The sequence below is a fragment of the Artibeus jamaicensis genome, unplaced genomic scaffold, assembly GCF_021234435.1.
Source record: "Artibeus jamaicensis isolate MK-2021 breed Jamaican fruit bat unplaced genomic scaffold, CSHL_Jam_final contig_1028, whole genome shotgun sequence".
NCBI classification, from domain to species: domain Eukaryota; kingdom Metazoa; phylum Chordata; class Mammalia; order Chiroptera; family Phyllostomidae; genus Artibeus; species Artibeus jamaicensis.
Genome location: NW_026521201.1, coordinates 3159189 through 3178812, shown reverse-complemented (window position 1 = coordinate 3178812; position 19624 = coordinate 3159189). Strand labels below are relative to the sequence as shown.

Below are 19624 nucleotides of genomic sequence, written 5' to 3'. Positions count from 1 at the left end.
CTATTTTCTACCTATTGTCTATGCTACTTATTCTTTGTATCTTCTCCCCCCTTCTTCTCCTCCCACTCCCCTGTTGTTAACCCTCCATGTGATCTCCATTTCTGTGGTTCTGCTCCTGATCTAGCTGTCCTCTTAGTTTGCTTTTGTTTTAGGTGTGGTTGTTAGTAACTGAGTTTGCTGTCCTTTCACTGTTCATCTTTTTTATCTTCTTTTTCTTAGATAAATCCCTTTAACATTTCTTATGATAGGGGCTTGGTGATGATGAACTCATTGAGCTTGACCTTATCTGAGAAGCACTTTATCTGCCCTTCTATGCTAAATGAAAGCTTTGCTGAACAGAGCAATCTTGGATGTAGGTCTTTGGATTTCATAAGTTGGAATACATCTTTCCAACCCCTTCTTGCCTGTAAGGTCTCTTTTGAGAACTCAGCTGACAGTCTGATTGGAACCCCTTTGTAGGTGACTGTCCCCTTATCTCTTGCTGCTTCTAGAATTCTCTCCTTCATTTTAATCTTGGCTAATGTAATTATGATGTGTTTTGGTGTGTTCTTCTTTGGGACTCTCTGAGCTTCCTGGACTTCCTGGAAGTCTATTTCCTTTGCCAGATTGGGGAAGTTCTCCTTTATTATTTATTCAAATAAGTTTTACACTTGTTGCTGTTCCTCTTCCCCTTCTGGTACCCCTATAATTTGGATATTGGAATGTTTAAAGATGTCCTGGAGGTTCCTAAGCCTCTCCTCATTTTTTTGAATTCTTATTTCTTCATTTTTTTCTGGTTAGATGTTTCTTCCTTTCTTCTGGTCCACTCCATTGATTTGAGTCCCAGTTTCCTTTCTATTGCTATTGTTTCCCTGTGCATTTGCCTTCATTTCACTTAGTGTAGACTTCATTTTTTCATCTAATTTGCAACTAAAATCAACCAGTTCTGTGAGCATCCTGATCACCAATGTTTTGAACTGTGGATTCGATAGGTTGGCTATCTCTTTGTCACTTAGAAGTATTGGCTCTGCAGTTTTGAGCTTTTCTTCTGCTTGAGCCATAATGTTTTGGTCTGTTCATGCCTGTTACATGTGAGGGGTGAAAGCTTAGGTGTTCAGGAGGGTGGGTCAATCCAGTCACTGGGTTGTGACTGGGGGCAGGGCCAGAGAAGGAGAAATGGTGTCTGTTCCACTCTCTCTCGTATTTCAGTACCTCTGCCGCTTCCCACAAGCAAATTGGGCCCCTCTGGTGCTGGTTCCTGGGTGGGCCAGCTTGTGTACATTCTAGGACCTTGTGGGTCTCTCCAACAAACTCTTCTGTGAGGCTGGGAGCCTCTCCTGGCACCTCAACCCCAGAAAGTTTTTTCAATCAGTGCTCTTAAGCTTTATTTCCCGGTGCTGGGGCACTGCATGGCACAGTCTGTCTCACTGTCTATTTTTCCACCTGGTTTATTTGTGCGTGAATATGTGACTGTGGTCAGCCAGCCACCTTGCGCCCTCACTGGGTCTGCCCATTGCCACCCCTCACCTGGGATCTGCCAACCACCGTCTGTGTGCCTGGGTTGGTCCGGCAGCCACTGCTTTTCCCTGCTGTGACCCCTCTCCACTGGCTGCCAACTCTACCCCTCTTACTGGTCTGGATGGATAGTTCGTCATTGTCGGACTTCTGTACAGTTCAGTTTTCTGTCTGGTTTGGTTGTGTTTTTGTTTCTAAATCTTGTTGTCCTTAAATTTGGTTGTACGCAGAGGTACAATGTTTCCTCCTACTCCTCCATCTTGGCTGGAAGTTCATAGAGAAGTCTCTTTAACATTTTTTATAATACTGGTTTGGTGATGAAGGACTTCTTTATCATTTTCTTCTCTGGGAATCTCTTTATCTCTCCTTTGATTCTAGTGATGGTATTGCCTGATTGAATAATCTTAATTGTAGGTCCTTGCTTATTATCACTTTGAATATTTCATGCCAATTCCTCCTGGTTTGTACTGTTTCTGTTGAGATATCAGCTGACAGTTTTATGGGAGCTTCCTTGTGTGCATCTACTTTTCTTTTATTGTTTTTGAGATTCTCTCTTTTCTTTTTAACCATGGCATTTTAATTGAGATGTGCCTTGGTGTGGACCTTTCTGGGATTATCATTTTTGGGACTCTGCGCTTTCTGGATTTGTATGTTTATTTCCTTTGCCAGATTAGGACAGTTTTCAGTCATTATGTTTTTTCAAGTAGGGTTTTAATCCCTCATTCTCTTTCTCCTTCTTACACCATTATGATGCAAACAAATGTATGCTTGATGTTGTCCCAGAGATCTCTTAAACTATCCTTATTTTTAAAAATTCTTCTTTTGTTTTTCTTTTTGGGTGTTTTCTACTACCTTTTCTTCCAGATCACTGATTTGGTTCACTGCTTTATCTAACATGCTGTTGACTCCATATAATGTATTCTTCATTTCTGGCTGGTCCTTTTATGGTTTATATCTCTTTGTATAGGAGATTCTTACTGAAGTCCTCTGTTCTTTCTCTAAGTTCATTGAGCATCTTTATAACCAGTGTTTTGAATTCTGTACATGGTAGATTGCTTGCTTCCATTTAGTTTAGTTCTTTTTCTGGAATGTTGTCTTGTTTAATTCATGACATGTTTCTTTTTCTCCTCATTTTGATTACCTCCTGTGTTTGTTTCTATGTATTAGGTAGATGCCCTATATCTATCAGTCTTGGGAGGGTCACCTTATATAGTAGGCGACCCAGTGTCATAGTCTCCCTGGTACTTGAAATGAGTATTCTAGAGCTGTCCCTTTTGTGAAGTGTGTGTGCCCTCCTGATGTAGTATAATTTTGATTTTTGTTGGCACACCAGTTTGTGGTATTGACCCTCAGACCAGCTGGGTATGAGGGCTGGTCATGACTACAGCAGACAATTTATTGTGTGGGGCTGACCTGACAGAGCAGTGTTCATTTTTGTGGAGTTCTTTTGTCTACTGAGTCCACCCTTTTGGTGTGTCACTTGTGGAGCTAATTGGTTGGTGCTCTGGTGTGGTTTGAAGGTGGCCACTAGGTATGTTGTTTCTGGGGTCTCCTGAGAGGAGCTTTAGTGTTGGATAAAGTCAGATGCTGCCTGCCTGGCCCAAGGCCACCTGATAGGAGCTACTACAAAATGATCTGTGGCTGGTAGCTCTTTCTGTGGGTTTGGAGGCATCTGGAAGTGGTTATGCTGTGAACCAAGTGTACCTGTCACTCATGGTAGATTTGGGGCTGCTTAGCTAGAGGTGTAGGGCATGAAGAAGGCAGCCACTGCTTGTTTGGGGTTGTAAATCTTTGAGAGATTTTAGGAAGGTCCACAACTCAGGCTGAACCTGACCACTTATGGAAACAGCTATGGAAAGAGGGTAATGCTCAAAGAGAGTTAAGTGGGGTAGGGTCTCAGTGAATTACCCAGCAGGGGCAATTGGAGTTAGCCAGGTTGATGGAGACCAGATGTGGTACCCACCTCTGTCTGAAGGCTGGTTATGGGGAGGGCTCAACAAAAGAACAATGGCACCTGCCAGCTCTTCTGTCTAGGAAAGAGCTACCCCTTCAGCCCCCACCCCAAAGCCAGTCAATTCAGTTCCTCCCATTTGCCCCTGGTGCTTTTCAAGATGCTGTCCCTTCACTGGAGTTTAGAACAAGTTGTAAGCAAATGGTTTTGTGCTCAGGTCACTTAAGAGGATGCCTGGGTTCCAGAGCAGATGAATTTTTTAGCCTGAAAAGTAATTTTTTTTCTTGAAGTCTAAAAAACAAACACATAACAAACCAACTAATTGCAAATATGATTGAATTTTTAAAATTGAATTTAATGCAAAACCTAAGTATTTGGAAATAAATATTTCATATATTTTCTACTTATAAAAAAGAGGAGCCCTGTGTCACACTTGGATGGAATCCCTGCTGATTTTCATGGACAGATGTTGTGGTGACTCCTCTTCCTGGCACTGGTGCTTGGGGCTGGGGAGCCTGTTGCGAGCCTGGGACCCCTAAGTGTAGACCTTCATGGCTGAGATATACTTCTCAATTCTTAATCACCACATGTGTGTGTGGAACCAGCCTGTTCTCCATCTATGTCCCTCTTGCCAGTCTTGATGTGCCTCCTTTCTGTTCAGCTGGTCTTCAGGTGGTTCTCAAGGGTTGTTCTATAATTTAGTCATAGTTTTCATGTGGTCATAGGAGGAGGTGAGCACAGAGTTCATTTTAGGTAGGCTTTATTTTTATTATTCTAAGTTTACAGATGAAGAAACTGAGGCACGGAGAGTTAAAAGAAACTTGTTTAAGGTGATAACTTATTGAGTGGTTGAGATAAGATGCATTCATCATCAATTCACTATCTTAAGAGGATATAAACAAGGTAGGCAGGATGTGGGATGGTGGGAATAAGGACTATAATCCTGTTAGATGCAGATGAATGAAGGTGACCTTGGCTAAGGCCATACCATTGTCCCTGCCACTGGAGGTCAGTGGGGTTTGCTTTCTTCCACTCCTGAGCTGTGGCTCTGGCCTCATTCTTTTTACTTTAATTCTCCACAGATATCACTTTTAGAAAATATCCTTTAACTTCCAAATTTTGCTACCACAATATTTCTTTTAAAAGTCTTTTCTGACTGCTGTGAGTAGTATTTTTTTCTTATTGATATAAATAGTATCTCTAACAGGAGCAATCTGTGTCAACTTGCTAAGGATGAGAAGTAAACCCACAGACCCCACTATACTGGCCTTGCATGTGTTTTTCCAGCCAAAAGAGATTCTTAAGTTTCGAGCTCTTTTCACTTTCCCTGGAAAATTATAAATTTTCTAGGTTACCTTATAAGCCATCAGAAAAATATCGTTTCCTCAGGCATCATTCATACTTTTTAGCAACATTCCACGTTTTATTTACAGAACTCTGGAATTGATTACAGAGACATTTTTTTCCAGAATGGCACTCCAGGAGAAACTGAAATGTAAAACTTTTGACTGGTATCTGAAAAATGTTTATCTAGCCCTGAAGCCAATCCCCAACATCATGGGCTATGGAAGAGTATGTATTATGAAATTTAATTTCAGATTTTAAATGTTTGACTATAACAGACAATGAAACCTGAATTGCAAGACTACCCAGAAAAAGGTTTCCAAACTCCATCCTGCCCAAGATTCCTTTCCTATCCCCAACTCCTTCCTCAGCTTTTTGCCCTTGGGCCCTCTGAGTTTCCTTTTATCTCTTGCTCCCCAGAACCCCTCTTCCTTCCTACTCTTTTACTTTGTAAACTACAGCCCAAGCTCTGACCCTCTCAGTTTCTCAGCCAATCAGGATGTTTGGCCTTGCCCACCTGAAGAAGGCATGATTGCCCCTTCTCTACATGTGCTGGGATGGATCAAGGGGGTGGGTGTTCCCAGGAGGTTGGTATCATATCAGTGCCTCACTTCAGCATTTGCCTAGTGCTTAGAAAATTGCTGCCAGGATACTAAACTGCTGGTTCTTTTAGGGGGTCATTTCTGGCACCCTTGGAGAACCAGAGAAAATGCAGGGCCTAGGGAGGCTTGACAGCCCTCTGTCTCTGATTCTTTCCAACAGTGTTTTCAGAATAAAAACCTATTGGGTGAACATATCTGCCTGTACCAGGGACCTATTCCAAGCAATACCCCCATTATGTATTACTGTAATGAATATAGTCCATAAGTATCTTCCACAATCTTCTTTGCCCCGATAGGATGAGTCTGATAAGGCTCAGCCCATAGCAATCTTTGCCAGATTTGGACTCAGTGTTAGATGATGGGGAGGAAGGAGCTCAGCATCCTGGGTAATGAGTCATGGTAAAACCCAAACCTGTACTTATAACTAAGGACTTCCAAATTCATTCAAAAAGTCATGACAAGACAGTTCTATTTCAGGTACAGGTAGGCTATGTAGAAAGGCTCTGATCTGTTGTATTCATTCTCTATGGTAATATTTTCATTGACGATAACTTTCAATCCCCTTTCCCACCTCTTCACACTACCTCCCTGTACCGTCCAGCTGCTCCTGTGTGCCCAGAAGGTAGGCACCTGAACAGAGGGCTAGAGAAGAGACAAGCTAAATGGAAATCCCTCCAGGGAATAGAAGTGATCAGGCACCAAGTGAAAGATGTAGCCAAGGGAATTTTTTTCCCTGAGACTACTCACATCTGTCATGTTACTTTGCACATTGCCCTCATGGAACCTTTTGAGGGATGCAGGATAGATAGCATTTCCATTGACCAATGGAAAAATCTGGTACACAAAACAACCTACTTGTTCAAACTCACTGAGCAAGGCAGGATCAGAATGAAAATCTGAAAGGTTTCCTGACAACAAAATCATGGCTGAGGCTTACAATAACACCTTATGCAGTTCAGTTGTGTGTGTGTTTTTCCCCCAAAGATAAGCTCGCTTATCCATGCAAACCGTGATTCAGTTAGGCTCCCTGCATGGTAGGAAGCAGGCTAGTGCTCCTTCCTCTTGTTTGGTCTTCTTCCTAAAATCAACTAGGGATGGGAAGAAAGAAGCAGAGGGTGTTTCCCATGGTGACTGAGTGTCTAGGGGACTCACAGGCAGTCTTTATGTCCACTACATGGTCAAGGGTGTCCCCACTGACTGTCCATGGCAGACCCTTTTGCTGTCTTTTAGAATGTCTGCTACCACCTAACTGGGGAGTTGTACATGGGACAACTGATTTCTGAGACGTGTTGATGATCACTGTCTGATAGACCCTGGCAGTGGGAAGAAGCCCACTTTAGAGACATGTTCCATGGCAGCCAAAAATAGACTACACATATATTGGGATTTTAAACCAGTGAGTCACATGTTTTTAAAAGGGTAGATATATTCATATATAATCTGAGAGGTTCAGATATGATTTGATACTATTTTAGAAAGGTTCATTTTGTGGACGTGTATAAGGAAAACACTGGAAACAGGGAACTGGATGTGAAATACTGAGTCTGTTGACTAAGTGGGAGGGGGTGGCTAAGGAAAAGAAATATGGAATCTGTTATAGCTTAACAGTTAAGAATTTGATTTAAAATCATAGTTCAGTCACATTTAGCAATTTTATTACCTTCTATGAGACTCAATTTCCTCATCTATAAAATGGAAACGATAATAGCAGTGGTTTGGGAGGATTAAATGAGATAATGTTTGTAAAACATTTTTGCATAGTGCCTGGTACATAAAGAGTATTCAATAAATATTAGTCATTGTAATCAGTTTTATTTTTTAAATGATAATCAGAAAATGTAGAGCAATAGGCTGAAATTTCATGGGGATTATATAAAAGTATTTTTAAAAATTTATTTATTTATTGAGAGAGGAAGGGAGGGAGAAAGAGAGGAGAGAAACATCAATGTACAATAGATACATCAATATGTTGCCTCTCACACACTTCTGACTAGGGACCTGCCCTAAAACTGGGGACCTGCATGTGCTCTGACTGAGAATCAAATCAGTTATGTTTCGGTTCGCCCACCGGCGCTCAATCCACTGACCCACCCTAGCCAGGGCTGAAAGTCTTGACTTTCACTTTGGTACCAATTGACCAAGAACAAGGTGGAGGGAATCTGGCAGAATTTATGTGACAATGATATGAGGGTCGTCTATGTGTTTATGTGTGAATTTATTATGTGATGGGGCTGCATTAAGCCACATTGGCAGGGCTGTGATGTCCTGATGGAGGGAGGCAATGCTTCATCTGTGAACACACCTCTGAGCATGTTGGTTTGTATTAGGTTCAGAAGCCACATATAAAAAGACACGGAAAATCTAACTTAGGAATTCCTAACTTAAAGCTAATTACCACTGAAAATCTGCTGCAAGCTATGGACTGTGTCCAGAAAAACATATATATGCATATATGTGCACAATTCTGTTTACAATTTCAGAGGGTTTTTGAATCATAGATTAGGTCTCTCAGAACTAGATGACACCAGTGAGAAGGAGGAAGAGAGTAGTCCTGTCTTCCTGCTCTAAGCTCCCAACTGTATGGAAATACATATAATTCTACTAAAGGTCATCCTCCCTCTTATCTCAGGCACTTTTATATGCATTGTTCCCTCCTTTCCCACATCTTCACTGGGCTAAATGCAAAGTGTTTCTCTGGATTTTCCATGTGTTATAGGGTCCTGTTAATTTTTGTAGGCAATTATCTGTTCTAATTGCCTAATCACTTGCTTCTTGCTATCACTAGGCTTTAGGTTGGAGGACAGGGCCTGGGTTTTGTTTGTTGTTTTCTCTCTAGCATCTAACACGGTGCCTGAAAATTTGCAGGCATTCAAGAAGTGGTGGCAGAGACCTAGGAAGCCAAGCCAAGGTTTAGTGTTTTGCATGGTGTCTGGTACATAGCAAACACTTTGGTGTGGAGTTCTGGCCAAGATGGGGGCGTAGGTAGAAAGCTTTTGCTTCCTCACACAACCAAAAGGAGGATAACAGCCAATATAAAATAAATAAACAACCAAAGCACCAGAAAATCAAACTGCATGGAACTCCGATGGCCAAGGAATTAAAGAAAAAATCAACCAGAACAACCAGACTGGTAAGGCGGCAGAGTGCACAGGCTGACTCAGAAAAATTGGAGCAGACCAAATGGGCAGGGCTGGCTGCTGCGAGGCAGTTGGCTGCTTAGGCAGGGCTAACTGAAGGCAAAACTGAGACTCAGAGTTGTCTGTGGGCTACAGTGGGAGAAACTCCTAGACTCACAGGAGAGACTGTTGGAAAGTGCGCTAGAAATGAGCAGGTGAGCCTCACTCATTCCCTTTCTGGCTCCTGCCCCACAGGCAGCCCCACAGCTCAGCAAGGAGGGTTGCCTTGCCCTGGAGAGTACCTAAGGCCCCACCCCCTTACAACTTATCAGGGGCACCAAGGCAAAGAAATGTGGCCCAAATGAAAGAACAGAACATAATCTCAGAAAGAGAACTAAGTGAGGAGGAGATTGCCAACCTATCTGATGGAGAATTTAAAGCCCTGGTAATCAAAACACTCACAGATCTGATTGAGTTTGGTCAAAAAATATAAAAACAAGTGAAGGATACCCAAAGTAAAATAAAGCAAAATATTCAGGGAACCAACAGCAGCAGGAAGGAAACCAGGAGTCAAAGCAATGATTTTGAACAAAGGGAAGAAGTAAACATCCAACCAGAACAGAATGAAGAAACAAGAATTCAAAAAAATGAAGAGAGGCTGAGAAACGTCTGGGACAACTTAAAACGTTCCAGTATCCGAATCATAGGGGTTCCAGAAGGAGAAGAACAAGAGCAAGAAATTGAAAATTTATCTGAAAAAGTAATGAAGGAGAACTTCCCCAATCTGGCCAAGAAAATAGACTTCTAGGAAGTCAAGGAAGCCCAGAAAGTCCCAAATAAGTTGGACCCAAAGAGGAACACACCAAGGCACATCATCATTAAGTTATTCAACATTAAATATAAAGAGAGAATCCTAAAAGCAGCAAGAGGAAAGGAGAGAATTACCTGCAAAGGAGTTCCCATAAGACTCTCAGCTGATTTCTCAAAAGACACCTTGCAGAAAAGAAATATTTGAAGTGATGAAAGAAAAGGAGCTACATCCAAGATTATTCTATCCAGAATAATCTTGAATGGAATCTAGAATGGAAGAGCAAATAAAGTGCTTCCCAGATAAGATCAAGTTAAAAGAGTTCATCATCACCAGCCCTTACTGTATGAAATGTTAAAGGGACTTATTTAAGAAAAGAAGATGAAAAATGTGAACAGTAAAATGACAACAAACTCACAACTATCAACAAATGAACCTAAAGAAAAGAAAAACAATGAAAACAAAAACTAAGCAAATGACAAGAATAGGGACAGAATCAGAGAAATTGACGTCACACAGAGGGATTTCAGTGGGGAAGGGGGAAGGGAGAAATGGGGGGGGAAGGTACAGGGAAGAAGAAGCATAATTAGTAGGCATAGAATAGATGGGGAGAGGTCAAATATGGTATAGGAAAGAGAGGACTCAAAGAACTTATGTGTATAACCCATGAACATGAAATAAGGGGGGGTGATGCGGGAGGGTTGGGGGGCAGGGCAGAGAGAGGATAAAGGGGGAAAACTGGGAAAAACTCTAATATTGTAATCAATAAAAAATACTCAAAAAAAGAGAGAAAGAAATGGTTGCAGAACAAATAAAAGATTGGCAGACCTGGAGGTATTGGCTAGGGGAGAGGTGAATCTAGAGAAAAGGTGATGATGTGTTCATGAGAAAGAGGAAGTGGACTTGTTCAGTGTCCACAGGAGGGCAGAACTAAGACCACTTGTTGGAGATCAAGGAGTTTGATTTTACAATGGGCAAGGGGAGGACTTTCTAACAGTCTAATGGCTTAAGCTCTCCTACAAAAGAATATCTGGAAGGCCTAGTGTGGATAATGTAAGTTTTTGACATCCTTAATGGTATCTTTTGATTGCAGAAAATTCAACTACTGGTTTATTTTTGTTTAAAAAGTTAATATTCAATTTATTGAACTTATAAATTAAAGAACTCTAGTTTTTCTTTAAGCTTTTATGTTCTGCTTACAAATCTGACTTTATCTATAAATCTATCAAGTTCTAACGATTGCTTTTTAAGTGTCTAATCTATATGACTTTTATTTTTCATGTCTTATTATATTAGCTGTTCTAGTACTGTGTTGATTAAGAGTGGTGAGAATGAGCATACTTGCCTTGTGCCCAAATGTAGGGAGAAAGCATTGAGTCTTTCATCATTAAGAATAATATTAGCTAGAAAATTTTTTGTAGGTGCTCCTTATCAATTGAAGTAATTTCCCTGTGTTTCTTTTTAAGAATTTGTTTTACAAATATGAGTTGGATTTTGTCAGATGCTTTTTCTGCGTCAATTGATATGATCATGTTGCTTTTTCTTTGGCTTAGTGACATGATGTATTACACTAATTTTCAAATGTTGAACCAGTCTTGTATATCAGGAATAAATCACACTTAGTTATAGTGTATACTTTTTACATACTTTGCTGGACTTGTTTTGCAGGTGTTTTGTTGAAGATTTTTGTGTCTAAGTTCAGTAAAGATAATGGTCTGCAGCCTTTTTTTTTTTTTTGGTACTGTGTAGTTTTAGTACTGGCCTTAAAGAGTAAGAAATTGTTCCCTCTTTCTATTGATAAAACTTATGCTTTTGACAAAAATTACAGAATAGAACAATTTCTGGAAGAGATGTTTACTGGACAATATTGTCTTAAATTGGTGTACAACAAGGCACTAAAATTCTATCCAATATAATCCTTCTTTAAAATGTTTTTTTGCCTTTGATTTCTTTTTTTTCTCAATAATTTTATTTAGTTATTTTTCAAGTACAGTTTTTTGCCTGTTTCTCCCATCCCAGCCCCCCCACCCCGTACTCCCCACCTCCCTCCCATTTCCACCCCCCCCCCAGTTCTCATCCCTGTGTCCTTCATATTTGCTTCTCAAAATCCCTCCCCTTTTTCCCCCTTAAATTCCCTTCTTTAAAATGTTTAGTATACTTATTCAGTGAAACGTTATGGGCCTGGAGAATTCTTTTTCGTGAGTTTAAATTATAAATTGTAAAAACGTTTTAATGGTACAGGACTATTCAGATAATTTATTTTGAGTTTTTATGATTATTCATGATGATTGAGTTTTGGTTGTTTATGGTTTTTGAGGAATTAGCTCCTTTCTTCAAATTTATGAGGATTAAATTATTCGTAGTGTTCTATTTATTTTTTAACATTAAGATATAATTGATATATTACATTACATATTTCAGGTGTACAACACAATATACATCATTTTTGTGTATATTGCAAAATAATTGCCATACACAATATGTTTAGTTAGCATCCATCACCACATTTAGTTGCATTTTTTCTCATGATAACTTTTAAGTTCTACTCTTTTAGCAACTTTAAAGGGGATTTTATGATTTAATAAACTCCCTTAAACATTATAAACTATACTTATAAATTTAATACATGAAATTTTTCTTCCTTTTTTTCCTAAAAAGTTTATTTATTTATTTATTTATTGTTTATTTGTTTGTTTGTTTGTTTGTTTGTTTGTTTTTAGAGAGGGGAAGGGAGGGAAAATGAAAGGGAGAGAGACATTGATGTGTGGTTGCCTTTCACACGCTCCCTACTGGAGACCTGGCCTGCAACCAGGCACATGCCCTGACTGGGAATTGAACTGATATCCCTTTGGTTTGCAGTATGGCACTCAGTCCACTGAGCTACACCAGCCAGAGCTAATTTTTTTTCTTAAGAAATTCAATGACCTGACTTTAAATTGAATGATTCTTAAGTTCTCTTAAAAGTTCAAAAGTGTTTGCAATCTGGTAAGATTTCAACATACAACAGATTTAAATATTCAATTACACATTTTTAAGTTGGTAGCACAAAATTAATCTGTAAGACAATTTCCCTTAAGTATAGCATGTACTTAAGTATAGTAATATATACAGAATCTTTAACAAATACCATGTGTTTGATTTCCTTAACATTTATACTTTATTCTAAATCTCCTGGGAATTAAAGATATTACATATGCTGAAGAAACAATTATGACATCCCAAACATTTTGAGGCTTGACTTTTCAAGATAATTTTGGAAGACCATTTTCTCAGGTGGCTGAAGTTGCTGGTAGAATACAGATTGTGGCTGGGTGAGACCTGGAGCTGCCCAACATCCAGGGGAGTCTGCCTTACCACTCTGAAGTCCAGGCTGGACCCCTTTTTATGGTCACTAGGTCAAGAACTCCAAAAGTTAAAGGAGGCAGTGATGTAGTTCATGGTGTTTGCTGCTTTTAAGTCAATTTCAAGTCAGTTCATTCTATCCAACCCTTTCATAACCATTTTATCTCAATTCTTTCAGATGTGAACATTATTTCTGATTGAATGTTGGGACCCTTTTGTGCTCTATTTACTTTGTAGACAGAATTTATACAATCATTCTATTAAAAAGTTACCAAAGATATTTTCCAGAATTGGGGGGGGTAGACTAGATAATTCCTTGTTTTTCTTCCAAATTCATAATTAACATTTTGAGTCAACCAGAGGAAGTTATGACCTTTAAAGGCCACAAGAAGTATCATGGTAGTGACTGGGAAGAGACCCAATGCAAAGAGATGAAGTGCACTTGAGGTGTCTGGACTTTGAGATGGAAAGCAGAGTTGAGAGTAGAGACACATCTGAATTTAGGGAGAGGTGGATGAAAGTCTTCATTTGGAAGTCTTCAGATGCAGTGACAGCTCATAACATGAAAAAAATCTCTGGGAAAGGTAGTGAGAAGGAGGAGATCACTTGTATTCATCAGGGTTTGAGAAGGGAAGGAGACCTGTAGGGGGTGCTCTTCCAAGCTGCTGATGGGAATAGGTCCAGAAAGCAATTTAGTTGTCTATAGAAAAAATCTTGACACCAGTCAGAGCCCTAAAACTAATTATGTGCTTCTTAAAAGCATTAATTATCTTTAAGACAATATCTTAATTTAAGGAATAAGGTAGAATGTAGGTCAAGATTCATGTAGTAAATATCTTAACATTTATCATAGCAAAATATTAGGAAAAATTAAATGTCCATCAGTAGGGGAGACTTTAAAACCCTCACCCAAAGATATGTTTTTATTGATTTTAGAGAAAAGTAAGGGGAAGAGAGAGGGAGAGACAGATCTCTTGAGCAAAACTGGGGATCCAGCTAACATCCAGGGACCCTCAGAGAGCCTGGATTTGGGATACCAGTTCTTGCCACTGAATGGCTTCTACTGCCAATGCTGTTCAGCGTGGGAGAGGGTGAGAGAAAGAAAGTGGATGTGGGTGTCTCCTGTGACTGCAGCCTGTGGCACATAGAATGTGGGGAGGTGAGCTCTGTGGATGTGTCCGGGAGTCCTGACTGGGGAGGGGTAGGGAGATTCAATGTCTCACCCCAGCTTCCCTTGGAATATATATCAATGCCATTCTTGAAAACTCCTTGGAAATAGCCACCGTCATCTGGCTGTCTGGCCAATGCTATTTAGTCTTCATCCCTGACAACTACTGTCACATGACTCCTCACAGCTCATCTGCTCAGAGACTCCCTGCTGCCTTGGGGCTGCTATATCGGAGAGGGTAGGTCATCATCCTCTGGTAGCAGTGAGGCAGGTATTCAGGTGCCACCAATCCTCTGAAGGCATGTTGATGCTCATACTCTTTCTTTCTGGGCTTTTGTTGTTCCTGAACAAATAGACAATAATCTTAAAAGTCTCCATTTATCCACACACAGCAGTTTTATTTGTATTATTCAACCTCTCCTGTATCAGCTAGGTTCCAGAGGCTGAGGGTAGGAGAGAACTCACCTTAGCTAGTCACAGCTCTGTACAGGACATGATAAATATTAAGCAAATGTATAACCTCTAGCTTCTGCCTAGCAAATTGAAGAGAAAATATAATTCATAGAAAATGGTAGAAACACCTATGCTATCTGAATCTTTCTTAAAGTAGCCTATAATATTTAATAGACTCGATTACACATTTCTTCTACAATCCCTGAAAATTATGGAGAAAATGAGGCTTGAAACAGAGGGGACACAAAGGAGGGATTGTAGGAAAAACTTGAAACCAGGACTCCTACTGCTGTCCAATGGGTAAATCCTTCCCCCTAGGTGGTGAGGTGGGAAGGTGTGTCCAGGGCAGCCAGTTTGGGCTAGGTCTTAGAGGATGGATGTGGGCACAACAGTGGGATGGGAGGTAGAATGACTGTGTGTGTGAGTGTGTGTTATGGGCTCCGCCTCTAATTGTGAGCTTATGGGGCCCCTTCTTCAGGGGGTCACTTTTTCCTCTGTCTCACATCAGAACTACTTGTGTATGATTCTGGGAATCATTAGGCTTACTTTAAGCAACTAGCCAGTAAGACTATTAATTTAACACTGAGTTAAACTGGCTAAGAATTTATTTATTTATTTATTTATTTATTTATTTATTTATTTATTTATTTATTTATTGAGGGGAAGCAGGGAGAAAGAGAGGGAGAGAAACATCAGTGTGTGGTTGCCTCTCACATACCACTTACTGGGGAGCTGGCCCACAGTCCAGGCATGTACCCTGACTGGGAATTGAACAGGCAGCCTTTTGGTTCACAGGCCATTGCTCAATCCACTGAGCTGCACCAGCCAGGGCATTAATTCTTAAAATAAGCTTTTATAAGTACACAGGTCATAAGTGTACAGCTTGGTAAAATTTTCACAGTAAACACCATCTATAACAAAAACTAAAACATTGCTACAGATATGATTTTATCATGAAAAACTTATGGGACAGGATAAATGTTAAGCGAATGTATAACTTCTAGTTTCTGCCTGGCAAATTGAAGAGAAAATACAATTCATAGAAAAGTTTTTTAAAAAGCCTGTATCTAGCCCTGGCTGGTGTAGCTCAGTGGATTGAGCACGGGCTGTGAATCAAAATATCGCTAGTTCAATTCCCAGTCAGGGCACATGCCTGGGTTGCTGGCCAGGTCCTCAGTAGGGGGCACGTGAGAGGCAACCACACATTGATGTTTCTTTCCCTCTCTTTCTTCCTCCCTTCCCCTCTCCCTAAAAATAAATTTAAAAAAATTTTTAAAAGCTTGTATCTAATAGGAAAATGGACACAAGACACAATATCTTAAACATTTAGGAAAATGTTTAATTTCACTCATAGTTAGAGAAATACAAATTAAAACTGTACTAATATCATTTCTCACTTAAATTCATGAAAATTAAGAAGTATGACAGCACATTCCATTGGCGAGGTTATGGGAAACAGGTAACCTCATATTTTGATAGTAAGGATGCAAATGCATACAATTGTTTCAGAGAGACATTTGGCAATATCTAAAAAGATTATATTTGCATTTTAAATTTGTGTTAAAAATTTTACCTCAAGGAATTTATACCTCCAATATTAAGAAAATACTTATGTATGAAGTAATTATTCACAGTATTGATTGATAAATATTAGAAACCAGGTATATGCTCAAACACCAGAGAGTAGTTGAATACATCAACACAATGGAGTACTATGCAGCTGCAAAAAGTAGGAATATTTCTTTGAACTAATATGGAATGATTTCCAGTGTAAAAAGGGAAAGTGGCATGTATAGTATGTACCTTTTACATAAAAAAATAAAGAAAAAATATATGCATGCATCACTTTATTTCTGCAAAATGAAGCATAAAGATAAACCAGAAACTATTGAGGTTGGTTACTGATGCATGGTGACTGGGAATAGGGAGGGAAGGACTGGGGACAGGAACAGGATAGAATGGCTGTGCAGGGAGTGGCACTCCTCAGCATACACATTTTTTCTATAATTTAGACTTTAAGAATTGTGTTATATTTCATATGCTCAAACACAAAATGGAGTGCAAACACAAGTGAACCTAATTCTATTTCTCTAGTTTAAATACATACACACTCATTCTAGCACACTCAGCATCCAGGCCCCAGATCTCAGTTTCTAAATATTTTCTAGTGAAAGAAATTAGGGCTCCTTGGGGAAATCACTGACTTTAGTGTTGGGGTCTGAGACATCTTTCTACTTAGAAAATTAGAAACTACATGTCACAATTTACAGCATCAGATTTAAGGGGTTCCCACTGGCCAAATCTTAGATGATTTGAGTGTTAAAATAATGATTTTTATTAAATAGATTATAAGCCATACAATAAAATAAGGATTGATGAGTTTATACAAATGAATGCATGGATGGATGGGTGAATGAACAAATGAATAAATAAGAGAAAAGAAAGTTCTTTATGGTGGAATTCCAACTAAAAGTAGAATTAGAATTATGGATTTAGAAAATTATCTGGCAACCCACATAGTTAAAGTTGTTCCAGGCAAGAATCATCAATGGATGTTAAAGCTAAAAGGTAGTGAGAAACAGGACACGTACACAGTATCAAAGTAATTCTCTAGAAGATATTTATTAACTACAAAGAAAAAAATAGTAATTGCATGGTGGACAGAACTGGCAGGCACCATCTTAACTAAGTGATCAATGTTAACACTGCTAGTTACTGGGCTAATGGATATCCTGTGCCTGCTGATACGAATCACCCAGAAAAAATACTCCTTTCTATGGTATTCCTGACAAAAATACAGAACTTGAATCTATAATATTGAGGTAACATAAATTAAACCCAAACTGAGGGACATTCTTCAAAATAAATGATCTGTATGCTTCAAAATGTCAAACTCAAAACACAAAGAAAGACTGAGGAACTGTCCCAGAAGAGAGGGGACTGATGACTAGACATAATGTGAGACCCTGGATTGGAATGTGCACCTGAAGGGAAATTACTTTTTCTTTGGTTATAAAGGACAGCCGTGGGCAACTGGTGAAATGTAAATAAGGCTTGTTGATTGGATATTAGTCCTGTATCAATGTTATTTTCCTGATTTTGATCATTTTACTCCAGCTATATGAGAACATCCCTAATTTTATGAAATACTCACTGGAAGATGGACTGGGGGAGGCATTATCTGAGATTTTATATGTATATATAGATAGATAGATAGATAGATAGATAGATAGATAGATAGATAGATAGATAGATAGAATTATAGAGCAGTGGATGGATAGATGGATGGATGGATCGATGGACAAATGAACAGATGGACAACAAATGATGGAGCAAAGAGCTGGAACAGAAAATAATAAAACAATGTAGTAAAATGAATCTGGATGAAAGGTAAAGGATGTATAAGAATTCGCTGAACTATGTTGGCAACTTTTCTGTAAGTCTGAAATTGTTTCAAAATAAAAAGATTTAAAACACAAATAAAATGTCTGTCCACATTACATATCACTTCCTGCTAAACTGCATCTGTAAGCAATGCTGCTTAATCTAACTTTGATGTTCCTTATGCTTTGAGGGAAGCCTGTAATCCTCTCACACTTGCAGTTAGGATGACAGAAAGTGACTCAGCCTCCCCTGCTTCCCCAGAGGTTTTCAGCTTCCTCTAGGTGCTCTGATCGGTGGGACAGCCTGTTAGTAAAAACAAGGATGGTGTTGATTTGCCTCTTTGCCCTGAAACCACCTATCTATGTGCACAAAGTTCTGCATGAAATTCTGCTTCTCTGCTTGCTGTCTGCCACCAACCTTCATTGGTCAGAACATTGTGAAGGTCATCTCAGTGACTATCTTTAGTACAGTCAGGAGACTGTTCCCTTGGTAACCAAGTTCATTTTTCACTGATTCTTCTCTCTCTGACTTTTGGGAATGTTGGAGCTCTACTATGAGTCAGTTACCTTATAAACAACAGAAATATGACAGGTTGTTATACAAGGTATCGTACAACCCCTACAGAGAAGGAATTGTGTTCACCCCATGAGTTGGATCTCTGGAACTGTGGTCCAGCCAGTTCTCTTCCTGTGCTCAGTGATAATCCATGGGGTGTCTCACAGTGTCCATTACTCTCTTCATCCCACATTGCCTCAGGGTTTCTTCGTGGTCGTCCCTGATTGACCCTTCATGGGGCCGTGTGGAGAAGCCATGCCTACAAGCATCCTGAAGGAACCACACTGCAACCAAATGCTCCTCTCAGCCCTAAAACATCAGGCTTTTTTCCTCTTTTCATGCCATCTGTCCAAAACTAAAGGCGCAAAGCTGCTGTAGTTGGTCCCCAAGTTCCCACAGGAACCCCAGGAATGCAGCTTGGATTTGCCCTTCTCTTTATTGCAGCTGCATCCTCTGATTCTGACCCTTTTCCAAAGGGAGATGGGCCTGGAGACTGCTTTCATGCCGTCGCTATGCGGCTGCCCCTGTCCTCCAGGCCCTGAGCATCATCTGCAGCAGGACTGAGCAACCCAATGCTTCATTTAGGGCAAGCAATTTCCTCATTTGGGCAAAACCTAAGAGGGCTGTGTCACACAGATTAAGATTCTAGCAGTTTTAAAGCTAATCTTTTACAGAGTCCCTTTATTTTACTTGTTAATCCATTTTTACAATAGGAAGTAGGGTAATCTTTTAACTAATTTTCAAAATTTGTAAAGTTTTTAAAGAGATTAAATGAACTAGAGTTGGGTTAGTAATGTCTTGGTGAGTAATGACCATATTTGTTATGTATAATGTGCACTTTTTTGCCCAAGTTTTTTAGTGAAAAAAGAAAGGATGCACATTATACATGGGTAGTACTAATTCTATACCTATATAAATGTTTTAAATTCTTTTATTTATACTTATGCATTGAAAGTGTAACTCTAGAAAACCACAACAATATCCATATGCAAAATAATCCCCAGGAATACAATAATTGATTTTGTTTCTAAATATAAATAAATAAAACTTGAATTAAAAATTAAAATGAAACATTTTTTCCTGAAAGTTTGGGCCAAAAACATGGGTGCGAATTATGCATGGGAGCACATTATACATGGCAAAATATGATATCACAAGTATTGGTGGATAAAATCAACTTCTCATGACTTTAAGTTGTTAAGTTTTGATCTTAACTAACACAGTGTACTCTTGCAAATATTTTGACAAGTGTAGTTTCAAGGACCAAACTTGTCTCAAGATTACAAATCTACTCTCCCTGGAATGATGAAAACCTAATTTTCTTACTATTATCAAAAAGTTGCTTGGCCACCTTAACAAAAAGACCTAGACAGAAAATTCAAATTTTTCTCAAGTTAAGAAATAGGT

At 39.3% G+C, this 19624-nt stretch overlaps 1 protein-coding gene across 1 annotated transcript in view; it reads left to right on the top strand.

The window, feature by feature from the left end:
• The window catches only part of GALNT8 (polypeptide N-acetylgalactosaminyltransferase 8), a 54460-nt gene extending 35679 nt beyond the window's left edge, over positions 1 to 18781 (top strand). Inside the window, 6 exon segments of the mRNA XM_053662034.1 lie at positions 4879 to 4905; positions 4907 to 5017; positions 5561 to 5656; positions 6622 to 6677; positions 6679 to 6787; positions 18662 to 18781. Of these exon segments, the coding sequence (XP_053518009.1) occupies positions 4879 to 4905; positions 4907 to 5017; positions 5561 to 5656; positions 6622 to 6677; positions 6679 to 6787; positions 18662 to 18781 (519 nt within the window).
• Positions 18782 to 19624: the final 843 nt, after the last annotated feature.